Source organism: Eschscholzia californica, unplaced genomic scaffold, assembly GCF_041429995.1.
Source record: "Eschscholzia californica isolate CP2 unplaced genomic scaffold, dmEscCali1.0.p SCAF_6, whole genome shotgun sequence".
Classification (NCBI taxonomy): Eukaryota; Viridiplantae; Streptophyta; class Magnoliopsida; order Ranunculales; family Papaveraceae; genus Eschscholzia; species Eschscholzia californica.
The window spans coordinates 17,696,781-17,711,156 of record NW_028238483.1 but is presented as its reverse complement, the minus strand read 5'-3'; the positions used below and the strand labels follow the sequence as shown (position 1 = coordinate 17,711,156).

Below are 14,376 nucleotides of genomic sequence, written 5' to 3'. Positions count from 1 at the left end.
TATAAAACTAGGTGGTTGACTCATATAGACCTCCTCTTTAAGAAATCCATTGAGAAAGGCATTTTTAATATCCAATTGCCTGAGTACCCCAACCTTTAGAGACAGTAAAAGAAAGGATTATGCGAATGGAAACAGGCTTGATGACAGGACTGAAAGTATCTTCATAGTCAATGCCTTCAACTTGATTGAAACCTCTAGCTACTAGTCTAGCTTTGTATCTCGAAATGGTCCCGTCATCATTCTTCTTGATGCGGAAAACCCATTTACACTCAATAACATTCATTGAAGATGTAGAAGGAGTAAGAGACCAAGTGCCAGTCTGAATGAGTGCATTAATCTCCTGAGACATAGCCTTTCTCCACTTAAGATCCTTACAAGCTTGAAGATAGGTGGTAGGAGTAACATCACAAAGATTATCAGGAACTGAAACAGTAAATACTATGAGTTTTCGAATGCCAAATTTGCCTTTTGTGACCATAGGATGAGAATTTATAATGAGAGTAAAAGAAGGGAGAATAGGAATATGAATAGAAGATGAGACTGAAGTGGAAGGTGGTAAGGAGTGGGAGAGGGTAAGAGAGTGGGATTTGGTATAGAATGAGAAGTCTGAAGTAGAGAAGAAGAAGAAGAAGGAGGAATAGGAGGAGGAGATGGAATTTGAGCTGCAGTGAGCATAGGAGTGGGAGATGCTATATGAGTAAAAGTTGGTATAGGAGTGATGGTTGGAATAAGAGTGGTAGATGGTATAGGAACAGAAGCTGAGATGGGAGTTGAAAAAGGAAATGGAGGTGGAGAAAGAGAGGAAGAAGAATCAATAGAGGAAGAAGAAAGAGAAGCATAGGGAAATTAAGACTCATCAAAAATAACATTAGAATATATTATAATTTGATGAGCTTTGGGATTTAGACATCTGTATCCTTTGTGCTTGGGACTATAACCAATGAAAATGTGACAAGAGCTTTTATAATCAAGCTTGTGTTTGTTAAATGGTCTTAGCCAAGGGTAGCAAACACAGCCAAATGTTTTGAGATAATCACAATCAAGTTTGGTGTGGAATAGAACCTCAAGTGGTGAATTATTTCGAAGTAATGGAGTTGGTAATCTGTTTATGAGATAGACTGATGTCTCAAAAGCAAAGTCCCGAAAAAGAAGTGGCAAATTGGCATGGGTCAAGAGAGCAAGACCAGTTTCAACTATGTGCCTGTGTTTCCTCTCAATCATACCATTTTGGGCATGATCATGAGGACAAGAAACCCTGTGACTAATGCCATTTTGCTCAAGAAATTTAGAGACATTTCGAAATTCTCCTCCCCAATCAGATTGACACTCTTAATCTTAACAGAGAACATGTTTTCAACATGAGATTTAAAGAGTAGAAAGGTAGAGAAGACATCAGCCTTATTAGTGATGGGAAATATCCAAGTATATCTTGAGAAAGTATTTAGAAAAGTAACATAATACCTGAACCCATTGAAAGAAGAGCAAGAAGATGGACCACAGACATCTGAATGTATTAATTCCAATGGAGAAGAAACAGTAGAGATACAAGACCTATGAGGTAAAGAATGGCTCTTAGCCATCTGACATGGAGTACAAATAAAAGGAAGAAGAGAAGAAAAAGGAAGAAGAGAAGAAAAAGAAAGTTTATTTTGCTGAATAATTTGCTTCATGGTTTTGAAAATTGGATGTCCCAATCGAGAATGTCAGTCAGGAACAAATGTGGAGGAGAATGCAGCACTTTGTTTGTTTCGTAATATAAAATTGTTTGTTTCATAATATAAAATATTGAACACAAGTCAGCCAATCTCATGAACTGTTCATAGCAAATTCAGAACACTTTAGTTAAAAATTGATACACTAACAACATAAAGCGAACATTTATAATTAAAACAGTTGAAATGTATAAATTCAGGACTTTTTACATGTTGTACCGGCATTAATTAAGCGTCTCCTAACCTAAGCTCCAAAATTTATATCCAAACTAATTTTACCTGGTTTGGAAAGAATGATTTCTTATCATATATCCTAAGGAAGAGCAAGTACAACTCTTTCACTACTTATTTAGTATAATCAAGGAAATTGATATTTGTTGATATCATGACATGTCATCTGAAATCTTAAACCTCAAAAATCTATAGAGGGGAACAAATATAGCTTGAAAAAAATTTAAGAGGAAGATGAGAAGCACACACCTTAAGATACCACAACTTCCGTTCCAACCCGGACATTAACTGTCGAAATTCTTAACACCAAAACTGTTGAAACATCGCATCATACATAAACATCATAACATATGAAGTTAGAATACTAATAAATAGAAGTGGATGAAAATCGAAAGAACATTAATAGAAGAATTTAACAAACAAAAACTATTGGAGAACGAAGTGACAAAGTGATTAAAGTTATGAATAGGCTTCGAAGCCTGTATTTACCATCAAACAAGTGTGACAACAGAGAAAAAATAATTCATGTATGCAGCAACATATAATGTCATTAAGGAATTTTATTAAACATGTATTGTGTAGCTTAAAATCATGAATCTTCATGTTCCAAACTTACCAAATTTCCAATCTTCATCAATCTATACTAACACGATGATCTTCATAACAACCTGTCAACATAGTCGGTAAATTAAAAATATGGAACCACTAAAGTTATTACCATAGACCTATCATACCACAAGCAAAGGAAAGCAAATGGATATGTATGGTTAGATCATGAACTTCAGAAAAACAATCCATATGGATCAAATAAGTTTTAAGAGATCAAACAAAATGAACACTATAAAAAATGTAAAGTCAAAAATCAAAACAATATTTTTAATATATTCGAATACTTGAAACCTAATATTTATCTCCATTTATGTTCAAAATGACATTTTTACCCGTAAAACTTAGCAAAATACCCTTTTACTTATACATTGGGCAAATGCCACTTTTGTCCTTCTTACCAAACTTCATGTTACCAAGTTGTCAAAATGACATTTTAATTTTTTGTAGTCAAAATTGAATATTTACCTTTTATAATATCAAATTAGCATTTTACCCTTATGTTGTCGAAATCACATTCTTACCCTCGTATAACACACAATGACATTTTTACCCTTTTATATTAGTAAAATCTCTTTTTTTTCCATATGTTGTCGAATTTACATTTTTATCATGTTTTGTTAACAGCTTGACATTCTTACTCTTAAGTTAGCAAAGTGACACAAGGGTAAAAATATAATGTTGATAACATAAGGGTAAAAATGTAATTCAGACGGCATGAGGGTGAAAATGTAATTTTGGCAACATAAGGGTGAAAATGTCATTTTGACAACATAAAGAGTAAATAAAAGTTCTTAATTGAATATTATATTTTCAACCAATAACAGAGTTTGTAATTCCACAGAATAATAAATGACAACCAAACGAAAAAACTCTTATTTTCACAGAATAAATTTCATGAAAGACTCTCCATGGAAACTCTTTATTTTCATGGAATTATTTCCCTGATATCAAACACAACCTTAGTGTATTTCTATAACTTTATTAGATTCTTTAATTTCAAAAGCTTTCATAAGCTTTTCCACAAGCTTTGCCATATTCTTCTTTAATTTCATAAGTTTCCAAAACTTTATTAAAACATTTAATGTCTAACTCTAATACTTCCATAAGCTTTTCTTCTTTTAAAAAAAGCATTTATACAAAAAGATGTATTTCTATAACTTTATTAGATTCTTTAATTTCATCTTTATAATTCTCCTAAAATATTTAGATCGTCAATAAAAATTAATAGTTAAACTATCTAACTTTGTTAAACACAAAAATACCTAAGCTAGGGAGAAAATACCAGAAAATTTAAGCATTCAGCTTTCTTTAAATGACATTCCAATCGCATTTTAGGTAAAAGAGGGAAATCTAGAGCTTTTAAAGTAGGATTATAACATATTAAAGCTTCTTCGTAAAGCCCGAAAGAAGAACTAATTTTAAAAACCTAAAAAGTGATGGAGAAAATGGAACCCGGGGTAATGTAAACAAATGTTTAATATCTAAACAAATGTTCAAAATCTAAAGTTTAATATTTAAACAAATGTTTAATATCTAACCAAATTTTTAATATCTAATGTTTATAAACAAATTTTTATTATCTGATGTTTAGTATTATACAAATGTTCAATACTGTTTAATACTATTTATTTACTCGGTGAGTGATGAACTGTTTAATACGGGTATAATATGTAGATCTCAACTTGTTTCTCTTCTTTTTGAATTTTTTTATTTCCACCTTGTGTTTTTATATCATTTTGAAAATAATTTGAAGCATGTCTCTTGTATGATCTTTTTACTTTCTTTCAGAATGTGGGGTTATTGATTGGCGAAGCTCGAATAGATTTATCTTAGACTTCTGGCTTAACGATGTGTGTTTGTTAGTTTATTGTTAATTCTTGTCTTCTGATTTTGTTCTTGTTTTGTCTACAAACTTCTATGTTCAATTTGTTTACGATTCAGACTTGGTTTGATCTGTTTGAAATAAGATGATCGATTTTTTTGAAAAAAGATGATCTAATCTGCTCGATGAGCTCGACTTAATCCTTTCATCTCATCCATTTTAAGGAAAGTTCGTATCATTCGTAATATTTTCAAATCTAAATTTGTTTGATGAAACTGTTGTAGTTTTCGACTAAATTACTGTTTTGTTCGATCGTAATATTGTTTTGTTCGATTAATTTACTATTTTTTTCGACTAAATTACTGTTTTGTTCGATCGTAATATCATAATACTCCCTCCGTCCCATTTTGTTTGGTTGTTATTCCTTTTATGAATGTCCAAAATGTTTGGTCACTTTCTTTTTATAACATTCATTCAAATATTAAAATGATGACACTTCCAAAACTATCCTTTAATTTCAATACCAATAAAAAGTTTTAATTGGTTCTACACTTCTTCTAATGTTATTTTTAATGAAATACTCTAAATTAAATGAGGGTAGTTTGGAAAAGTGTTTCTTTTTTGTCAACAATAAATAAGGTCTCCTTAATAAGTTGAATTCTCCAAAACTACAAACAAAATGGGACGGATGGAGTATTGTTTTGTTCAATTAATTTACTATTTTCTCGTTGAGGTGTTTACCGATTTTGTTCTTATCTGTTTCATTTTTTTTATATTATTCATATTTGTACAAACAAATGTAGTACAATAGAGAGAAACTCTGCCGTGATGCAAGCAACCTCTCCTTTCCACCTCTTCCACAACTCACCAAAAAACCCTAATTAATCACTGCCGCCACCACCACCTACCTTTGAATCTCCCTCACAGTCTACTCCACTATCTTAAACACACGTTAATTAAGTAGAAACCACCTCGATTAATGATGTGGCGTGAAAATACCACATTTAGGTCACTTAACTTTGATTAGTTAGTTCTTTTCGAGTTTTATTTCTAATTATTTATGTGTTTTTATTGCTAGGTTTATTTGGGGTTTGGCGTGTAATTCGGAATAAAGAGAGCGAATTATCACATTTTCATCTTATGCAGCAAAAGGGAAGAAAAGAGCACCAGGGTTATTTGGTCATTTTAGTCAAAAACAGAAGTCAAACAACAAGTGAAGTCAATGACGAGTCCGACGGTGAAAACGGAAGTCGATTCGGAGTTCGGACGGAGAAGTTGTGAAGGAAAGAAGCCGAGGTTCGGTCTTGAAACAACGATTCGATGAAGGCACTCCCTTGCTTTAGAAAGAAGCCCAACCCAAGAGCCCAAAGAGGAAGAGAATAATAGAGATTCTATGGGCACCTTTTTGGTCCAAGTCAAAATGGCCTAAGACTTAGTCAAGTTTGACTAAGTCAAGTCTAGGGTTGTGTATACACAAGTGAGAAAAAGAAATCAAAAGGGGGAGACACTATTCATCATCTTCTTCACCAAGCACCAAGGAAGAGAGATAAAAGAGGCAAGAGGCTAGGGTTTTTGTTCTTTGAGTTAGAGAGCTTGAAGGTTTTGATAGAGAGAGAAAAAGAGAGCAAGAAGAAGGAGGATCCGGCCAAAGCATAGGTCGGCCAGCACACTAGGCCGGCCTAGCTTTGGCCGGCTGAGCTACTGCTCGGGCTGCAACACGAGCAGCAACTCGGGAGGAGCAAGTCGCGGCCAGCAGCTCGGGAAGACTTCAAGGGGCACGGGACAGCAGGCCGGAACAGCAGGGAAGCTTCCAGTCCGCGCAGACCAGCTCGGGCAGCAGCAACAGGTCGGGACAGAGCAGATCCGGCACTCCGGGACGCGTCTGCAGCACGGCTTTCTTCACGGGACGCGGCTGCAGGTCGGACATGCTCGGGACAGCAGCTACCGACTCGGATCTAAGCTATTTTGACCGGAATCTTCTTGTCTTTGGCCGGATTTTTCATGGTGTTCCGGCCACTTTCTTGGTCGGAAAACTTAGGGCTTTTGCTTCCCACACCATTGGTTAGCTACCCATGTTGTTTGATTTGGTTTTTGATTAAAAGTGATTAGAGAGAGAAAGCTTGGTGAAGCTTTAATGGTGGTGGGTTTTAAATGAAGAAGATGAGTCTGGTTGCTAAGGGGAGATCTGATTTTTGCTCGGGGAGGCCCATTATGCACTGTTAAGGGGAAATCTAAAAATTTGCTAAGGGGAGATCGGCTGAACCTTAACTACTCAAATTTTCCGACGAACCTAGCCTCGAACCACATCGAAAAAGGGGGATTTCTCATCATCTTCTTTTCATTTATTACTTATCACCATGTTAGCTAAATCAAGTGTGTCGTTAATGAGATGAAATATGATGAATTTGTGATTATCTATGTGATGATTTAATTTTTGGATAATAAATTGATGTTCTCTTATTTTGATTACCTGTTTCAATCGTTTTTCATGTGTCTTATCAAGTACTTCGCATAGTTAATCGATTAGGCAAAGTGATCGATATCGATCGTAGTCTAGATCCAAATTTCATGTGTCTTGTCATGCACTTCACATAGTTAGGCGGCTAGACGACATTTTCGATGATTCGGTTTTAATTGTTTGGGAAGTTTGTTTGACTAAGTATTATCTCCGGACATACGTAGTGCTTATGAACATCCACCGTAGGAATCGAGACTAGGTTTGTATCAATATATTCGATTGGACCGTAAATAGTTGTAGGTTCACCACAACGGATTCCCGGACCTCGACACTTCTCTCACTTATTTGTTGCCTCCCTACTCTTGTTCCTTCAACTCTTCTCTCGAATCTCTCTCGCGTTCTCACATTGATATTTTAGTTTGTTTTACTTCCTTTATTCTCTTAGTGCTTATTCGTTTAAAAACCTTTCATTATCTTCATTTACTTTCGCTTTTGTCTAAGTAAGCCTTTGATATCTGAACCGACGAATAAGACCATTCGATATCCAAATTGCCTTCCTATCCTTGGATCGATCCCAACTTTGCCGGATTACTACTTGATACCTCCGCTTGGGTGTGCAACCTTTTCGGGTGCATCAATTAACTACTCTTACACCTCTCTCTAGATACGAGTGGATCTGCACTTCATCATTACATGAAATCCGGCTAGATTGCATACGGTTTATCCTTCCCCAGAAGTCAGCAAAGGTATTGGGCAACACTCAGATCGAAAGCACATCCATTCGAGAACCACAACTCCCGAGAACCCACTTGTAATCGAAGCAAGCAATCTGGTAGTTAAGTATCACTTATCTCTCTCTTTGTTTCTCTTGTATTTAGTGTTTTTTGTCTTTTTTCTTGGTCTTCAGTCTTTGTTCAACATTAGTCACCTTCTCTCTCTAGGATGTCAATAGTCACTTCCGGCGAGTAGACGGCTCTGGTGGGAGGCACCCCCAATCCGGTTGCATGCATGCGATTATGTTATTTTGGCTCATCTCCTACTCCCTTCTTCTTCTGGCTTATAAGTATCATCCGCTTCACGTCCTCCTCCTCGTCTCTTTCACCACTCTTCTGCTTATCCCTTCTGCTTCCATGGCCACCCACTATGCTCTTTCACCTCGAGGTCGACTTTCTCTCAAATATCAAAAACCCTCAACTAACCAGGAACTCCAAACCATCAATCAAGGCTTTGTAGCTCGCTGGTGTTGCCCTGAGGCAGCCACTCTCTCGCAAATCAAACGACTCTTTTTTCCTCAATTTATCTTCTTTCGTGACTGTTATTACTACTCAGTGGGTGGTCCAATCAATACTTTCTTGATTAAACCCAAGAGTCTATTCATTCTTAATGCTCTCAATTTTGGTAGACCTTGGATCATGCAAGGTATGATGCTCATCCTCAAACAAGTCGATTTCCCTCTCACAGAAGATGTCTATGATCTCTATTTTGAACCCATGTGGTGCACCCTCTACAAGCTCCCCATGGCCATTCAAAATAAAATAGATCTAGACATCATCTTCGAGAGGATGGGAAAGATCATTCAAATCAAACCTCGCAATCTAGGGTTCATAAACAACAAAGTCATTCGTGTTCATTTCCTGTACGATGTTAGATCTCCCTTGTTAGCTGTGGTCAATCTTAACTTTGTGGATCAAGTTTTTGATATTAAATTTAGTTATCAAAAGTTTCCAGGGGCAATCTGTCAAACTTGCCGCATTGTAGAGCACCCCCTTGGTCACTGTCCCAACTATGGTGAAGATTCATCATTTGATGAAGATGAGGACACCAATATTGATCCCATGGACACCACTAACCCTCTACTCTCTCATGATGATATTGAGGCACCCCTCTTATTGGCTCCTCCACCCTCTCCAGTGTCCCACCCTACTCTTCCTCACCTTCTTTTCCCTACCACTAGAAAAAGAACCAGAGATAGTCCTTCTCACCATTCCATCAGCTCAGATGACAGTGAACCCTCCTCTGTTCATCAGATCCTCATTGATAACCCTGAAGCCAGTCGACTTTTTGATGAAGCCGATCTCCTTAACAACATTGCTAAACCAGGAGCAGGGAGGTGCTGTAACTCCACCAGAATAGTCTTATCCAGGATCAGTCTAAGTGTTTTAGTTCTTTTTAGTTGGTGTCTTAGTTTGGTTCTTATTTTGTTGCTTTAGTTTCTTAGTTGTTTCTGTTTCGCGCAGATGTTTTTGGGTACAGGTGCAAGAGTCCTCTTCCTTTTGACTTCTTAGTTAGGAGTTGATTCAGGGAGGGTTTTGACTCTTCTCTGTTTTTTTTGTTCGCTCTTGCCCACTGTACCCACTTGTTATCTTTTGTTATGTGATTGTCTTGTAATTTTCTGTTTATCTTGACTTTGCCTTGTTATTGTCTTATGCTTTATGTTGTTCTAATCTGTGGATGTATTGGTTTTATTTCTAGTTATTTCCGTCTTTGTAGTTTGAGTTGTTTCTGGCCTAACCTAGTGACTTTAGTGGCATTTCCTCTCTCCTCTTAGTGGCTTCGACGCAGGTTTAGTCCCTAGTGTCGGTGTGTGCCTTTGGGCGAGGCCCATCTTTTTTCCTGGAGGCGGGCCTTCTTGTCTCTTGTCTGTCTGCGGGTGCCCTTATCTTTGAGACCCTCCGACTTCTTTTGTTGACGGGCTTAATTTCTTGCGCCTGCCTTGGCGCTGGTGCCTGTTTTTCGGTCTTGGTGACCTTGTAGTTGGTGGGGCTTTGTGTTCTCCTTTGGTCTTGTCGGCCTGGGTGTGCCCCTATCGTCGAGGTCCTCCTCCCTTCTGGTCTCTGAAGTCTAGCCTTCTGGTCTCTGTCTTAGCTTTAGTGTCTGTCTTTTGGGCTGGTGGCCTTATAGTGGAGGGCCCTAGAGTTTTAGCTGTGGGAGGGGCCGCTAGAGGCTAGACCTTTCTTCCTCTTGTCGTTTGTTGGCCTTGTAGTTTCTTATGGACACCCCACCTAAACTCGATGTTTCTATCCTTTCATGGAACATGAGAGGGTGTGGAAACTACCTCAACAGGAAGCATCTTTCGTCTTTGATTAGGGCGAATAATCCGGACATCATTTTCCTTTCCGAGACCAAGTGTCTTAACACTAACATGGAGAAACTTCTTAAACTGCACAATACCTATTCTCATTTCACGGTGGAACCTACCAATAAAGCAGGAGGGTTGGCTATATTCTGGAACCCCTCTTTGGACCTCCAAATTAATTATGCGGACACACACATTATCCATGTTATGGGCACCCATGTGAGTAACACTTCACAATTCATTCTTTCTTGCTTCTATGGGTGCCCTTATAATTCCAACCGTATGGACCCTTGGCATAGGCTTTCCACTCTTATCCCGAACCCAACCACTCCTTGGGTTGTTATTGGCGACCTTAATACCATTATGCACCCCCAAGACAAAATGGGTGGCAAACCCGTTTTCCCTGCCCATGCCAGGAAAATCAACAATTACATTCAATCTTTGGGCCTTCAGGATCTTGGCTTCAGTGGCAGTCCTTTTACGTGGTCCAATAGACAATTCTCGGGTAACTTGATCCAGGAGAGGTTGGATAGAGCCTTATCCAATTATCAATGGATGATCGAATACCCTGACTCTACTCTCCATCATCTGCCGGGAGTGGGACCGGACCATATTCCTATTCTCCTTACTACTAAGATCCGTTCCCCGATTGGCCGCAAGTCTTTCAAATTTATTCGTACTTGGATGTCTCATCCAGATTGTAGTGATTTCATTAAGGTTAATTGGCCCCCCAACCAGAATCTTATCCATAATAAGTTGAATTCTCTAGCTATAAATCTCTCTCGATGGAACAAAATTGTTTTTGGCCATCTGGAGACCAGGATTAAATTTCTTACCACTGCTCTTCAAACTGTTCAGACTCATGAATCTTTTTGCGCGCTCAATCGACAGCTCGAGGAAACTTATAATCAACAAGAGAGCCTTTGGAAAGAGAAATCTAGAATCAATAATGTTCAGCTGGGAGACAAAAACACTAAATATTTCCATGCCAAAGCGATTCAGCGCAACCGGAAAAACCATATCTCCTCGATTAGGAAAGACGATAATACTTGGATTTACGACGATGTTGAGATTGCAAACATTTTTTCCTCTCATCTAATCTCCATCTCTTCTTCCAAAGGATCTTTGGTGGAGGATTCTCTCATCAATCTTTTCTCTCCTTAGATCAATGACTTCCAAAATAACAATCTCATTAAGCCTCCTCACGATGATGAAATTCGTCGGGCAGTTTTTTCTCTCAAATCTGATGCGGCGCCGGGCCCGGATGGCTATCCTCCTTTCTTCTACAAGTCCAACTGGGAGACAGTGAAAAACGACATCAATAATATGGTCACCAACTTCTTTATTAATTCTATTCTTCCTCCTTCTTCCAACCATACTCACATCTGTCTCATCCCAAAGTCTAAATCCCCCCAATCTACCACTGACTACAGACCCATTAGTCTTCTTAACACAACCTACAAAACCATCACTAAAATTCTGGCCAATCGTTTCAAAAGTACGCTTGGTGACATCATCTCTCCTTATCAAGCTGCCTATGTTCCTGGGCGGCAAATCACGGACAACATTATCATCAGCCAGGAGATGTCCCATTTCATCAAAACCGAAAAGGGGTCTAAAAGTTATTTTGGTCTGAAACTGGATATGTCCAAAGCCTTTGACCGTGTGGAATGGTCCTTCTTAGAGAGTATTATGGCTCAATTAGGCTACTCGGACCATTGGATCAAACTTATCCACATCTGCATCTCTACTTCCTCGATGTCTGTGCTGATCAATGGTCGTCCTGGACCTTCCTTCAACGTCTCTAGGGGTCTTCGTCAAGGGGACCCCCTTTCTCCTTTCCTTTTTACTCTTGCTATCGAAGGCCTCAGTAGAATGTTGGACTCCACTAATAGCCCGCATAACTTCATAGGATTTCTTATTCCCAACTCGGATATTACCATCAACCATCTTCTTTTCGCTGATGACTGTATCATCTTTGGTCAAAATTCCCTTGAGAATATAGACAATCTCAAACAAATCCTGGCTTCCTTTACCGCAGCCTCCGGTCAAATTATCAACTACAACAAATCCACCATTTTCTTCTCCAAGAATACTCACCCAAAATTCAAACGTATTATCATTCGCAGCTTGAAAGTGCACCAATCGTCGTCCCTAGATAAATACCTTGGCACCCACCTCTTCATTGGAGCTAACAAGAAACAAGCTTTCTCGTCTATTCTGGATCATATCCAGAACAAACTCTCTAAGTGGCATTCGAACCTTCTCTCGCAAGCTGGCCGCTCTATTGTTCTTTCCACAATAGCTGCGGCTGTTCCCCGATACCAAATGCAATGTTTTGTCATTCCTAAAGGCATTAGCAATCGCATTGAGACCATTCAAAGGTCTTTTTGGTGGGGAAAACTTCACACTATCCACACTATTAACTGGACTGCCATCTGTCGTCCCCGGAAACTTGGAGGTCTAGGTCTCAGACTTCCCACCATTGACAACGAAGCTTTCCTTAGCAAAATGATTTGGCGAGTGCTTCAGAACCCGGATGCCACTTGGGCCAAGATTCTTAAGGCGAAATACTACCCCAAAGAGGATATACCTTCCCCGGCTAAATCCAACCACTCCTGGCTTTGGAAATCCCTTTCTAAACGCTATAAACAGGTAAACAGCCTTATCTTCTGGGATGTGAACAAAGGTACGAATATCAATATTTGACATGATTACTGGATCCCTAATCATACCCCGCCTATAGTTAATGAGAACAACTGCCCTCTCGAGAGAGTGGCGCAGCTTATTACGAACAATACGTGGAATATGAATCTTCTTACTATCTACTTTAACAGTGATTTATGCAGGGCTATCAGCAGTATCAATTTACAGAGTGATAAAGGCGATTCAATGAAATGGTCTTTAACTAAAACAGGTAAATTTACCATTAAATCTATGTATTACCATCTGCGAACTAAAAACCATGATTATAGTACTCCAACCTGGCACTTTATTTGGAATATACCTACGATCCCGAGGATAAAACTATTCCTATGGAAATGTTGTACTAACTGCCTCCCTGTGCGGAGCAAAATTGGTAAATATATTGGAAATACCATACAATGTGTGTTCTGTGATGACGAAGAAACTGTGACCTATGTTCTTCTTAACTGTGCATTTACTCGTACTATCTGGCTCCATTTTCGTATCTTTTCAGGCACAATCAGTAACATTCAGGATTGGATTCTTGAATGGATAAATTTAGAGCCTGAGCAAGCAGCTCCCCAGGCAAAAATCCTTTGGTTCATCTGGAAAGCTAGATGTGGTAAATGTTTCTCTAAGCTAGAACAAACCCCCATGCAGACAATCATGAAAATTCAGGGATAGGTTACTAATATCATACACAAACAAAAGAATGCTAATTTGGATGCAAGTTGGACCCCTCCGACTAGGCCTTTTATTAAGTGCAATGTGGATGCCTCCTCTTCTCTAGCAGATCCGGCAGGTATTGGTTGTATCTTTCAAGATGACCAAGCGGAATTTATCATAGCAAGGGCAGACACTATCAGAGGCCAAACAGCGGAAGAGTGCGAGTGTCAAGCTATTCTACATGCTATCAGGTGGGCTGGCAATCTAAAGATCTCTCATTTGCACATTGAAAGCGATAATCTAAACCTTATCCGATATCTCCAACAAAAAGGATCGTCTATAGACTGGCAGTCAGAGAAACTCATAGACGACATTAACCGTCTTCGACCAGGATTTGATGAAATAGTATTCACCCACATCACGCGACAGCACAATCAAATGGCGGATAAACTAGCAAAATGGGGAAAGCGGAATCTTCGACTTCGCATATGGACCTCCGTTCGCGAGCTTAATGCTGACCTTGTTCCTTAGAGTTTCTTTGTTTTCCTTCAACAAAAAAAAAGTACTTTTTTTTTTTACAAACAAACATGCGACCTGACGTGTTTTTTTGGCTGAAGTATATTTTTACTTGAGAAAAAGAAAAAGAAAGTTATTGAGTAAAGATATTTGTACTTGACAAACAAACCTGTGTTTCTTTTTATGGCTCGCAATACTTGTGTCGGAACTAAGTTCAGCATAGACAATAGACACCCCACACAAACCTGAGTTTTGCAAAAGTTCTTCTTCAACATAATTTGGGGTGTTTCTCAAATGGCCCCCAACTTTGTGACCACCTTCCTGCCTAGCCCCATACTTTAGCAAAAATACCCATATGACCCTCTTTTTCAGATTCCGTTATAACACCATTAACTAGTCATCATCTCTCTCTCCTCCATCTCATCTCTTCTCTCTGCCACCTCATCTTCTCGCCACCTCATTATCTTCTCCGGCGAAGGTCACCGGCCGGCCAATTTTCCGATCGGCGACCTTCAAACATAAAATAAAATAAAAAAATACTGACCAACACTTATTCTTGCAGGCTTACGTGGACATCTGTGGATATCTGATAGACATTTAT

The 14,376-nt window shown here is 38.6% G+C and overlaps 1 protein-coding gene across 1 annotated transcript; it reads left to right on the top strand.

Annotated features, from left to right (window-relative positions):
• Nucleotides 1-12,716: 12,716 nt before the first annotated feature.
• Nucleotides 12,717-13,790, top strand: LOC147532104 (uncharacterized). Its single transcript, XM_086649900.1, has 3 exons — nt 12,717-12,825; nt 13,108-13,215; nt 13,387-13,790. Exons 1-3 carry the CDS (start codon nt 12,717-12,719, stop codon nt 13,788-13,790), a joined length of 621 nt encoding a protein of 206 aa, XP_086506026.1.
• The last annotated feature ends 586 nt before the right edge of the window (nt 13,791-14,376 follow it).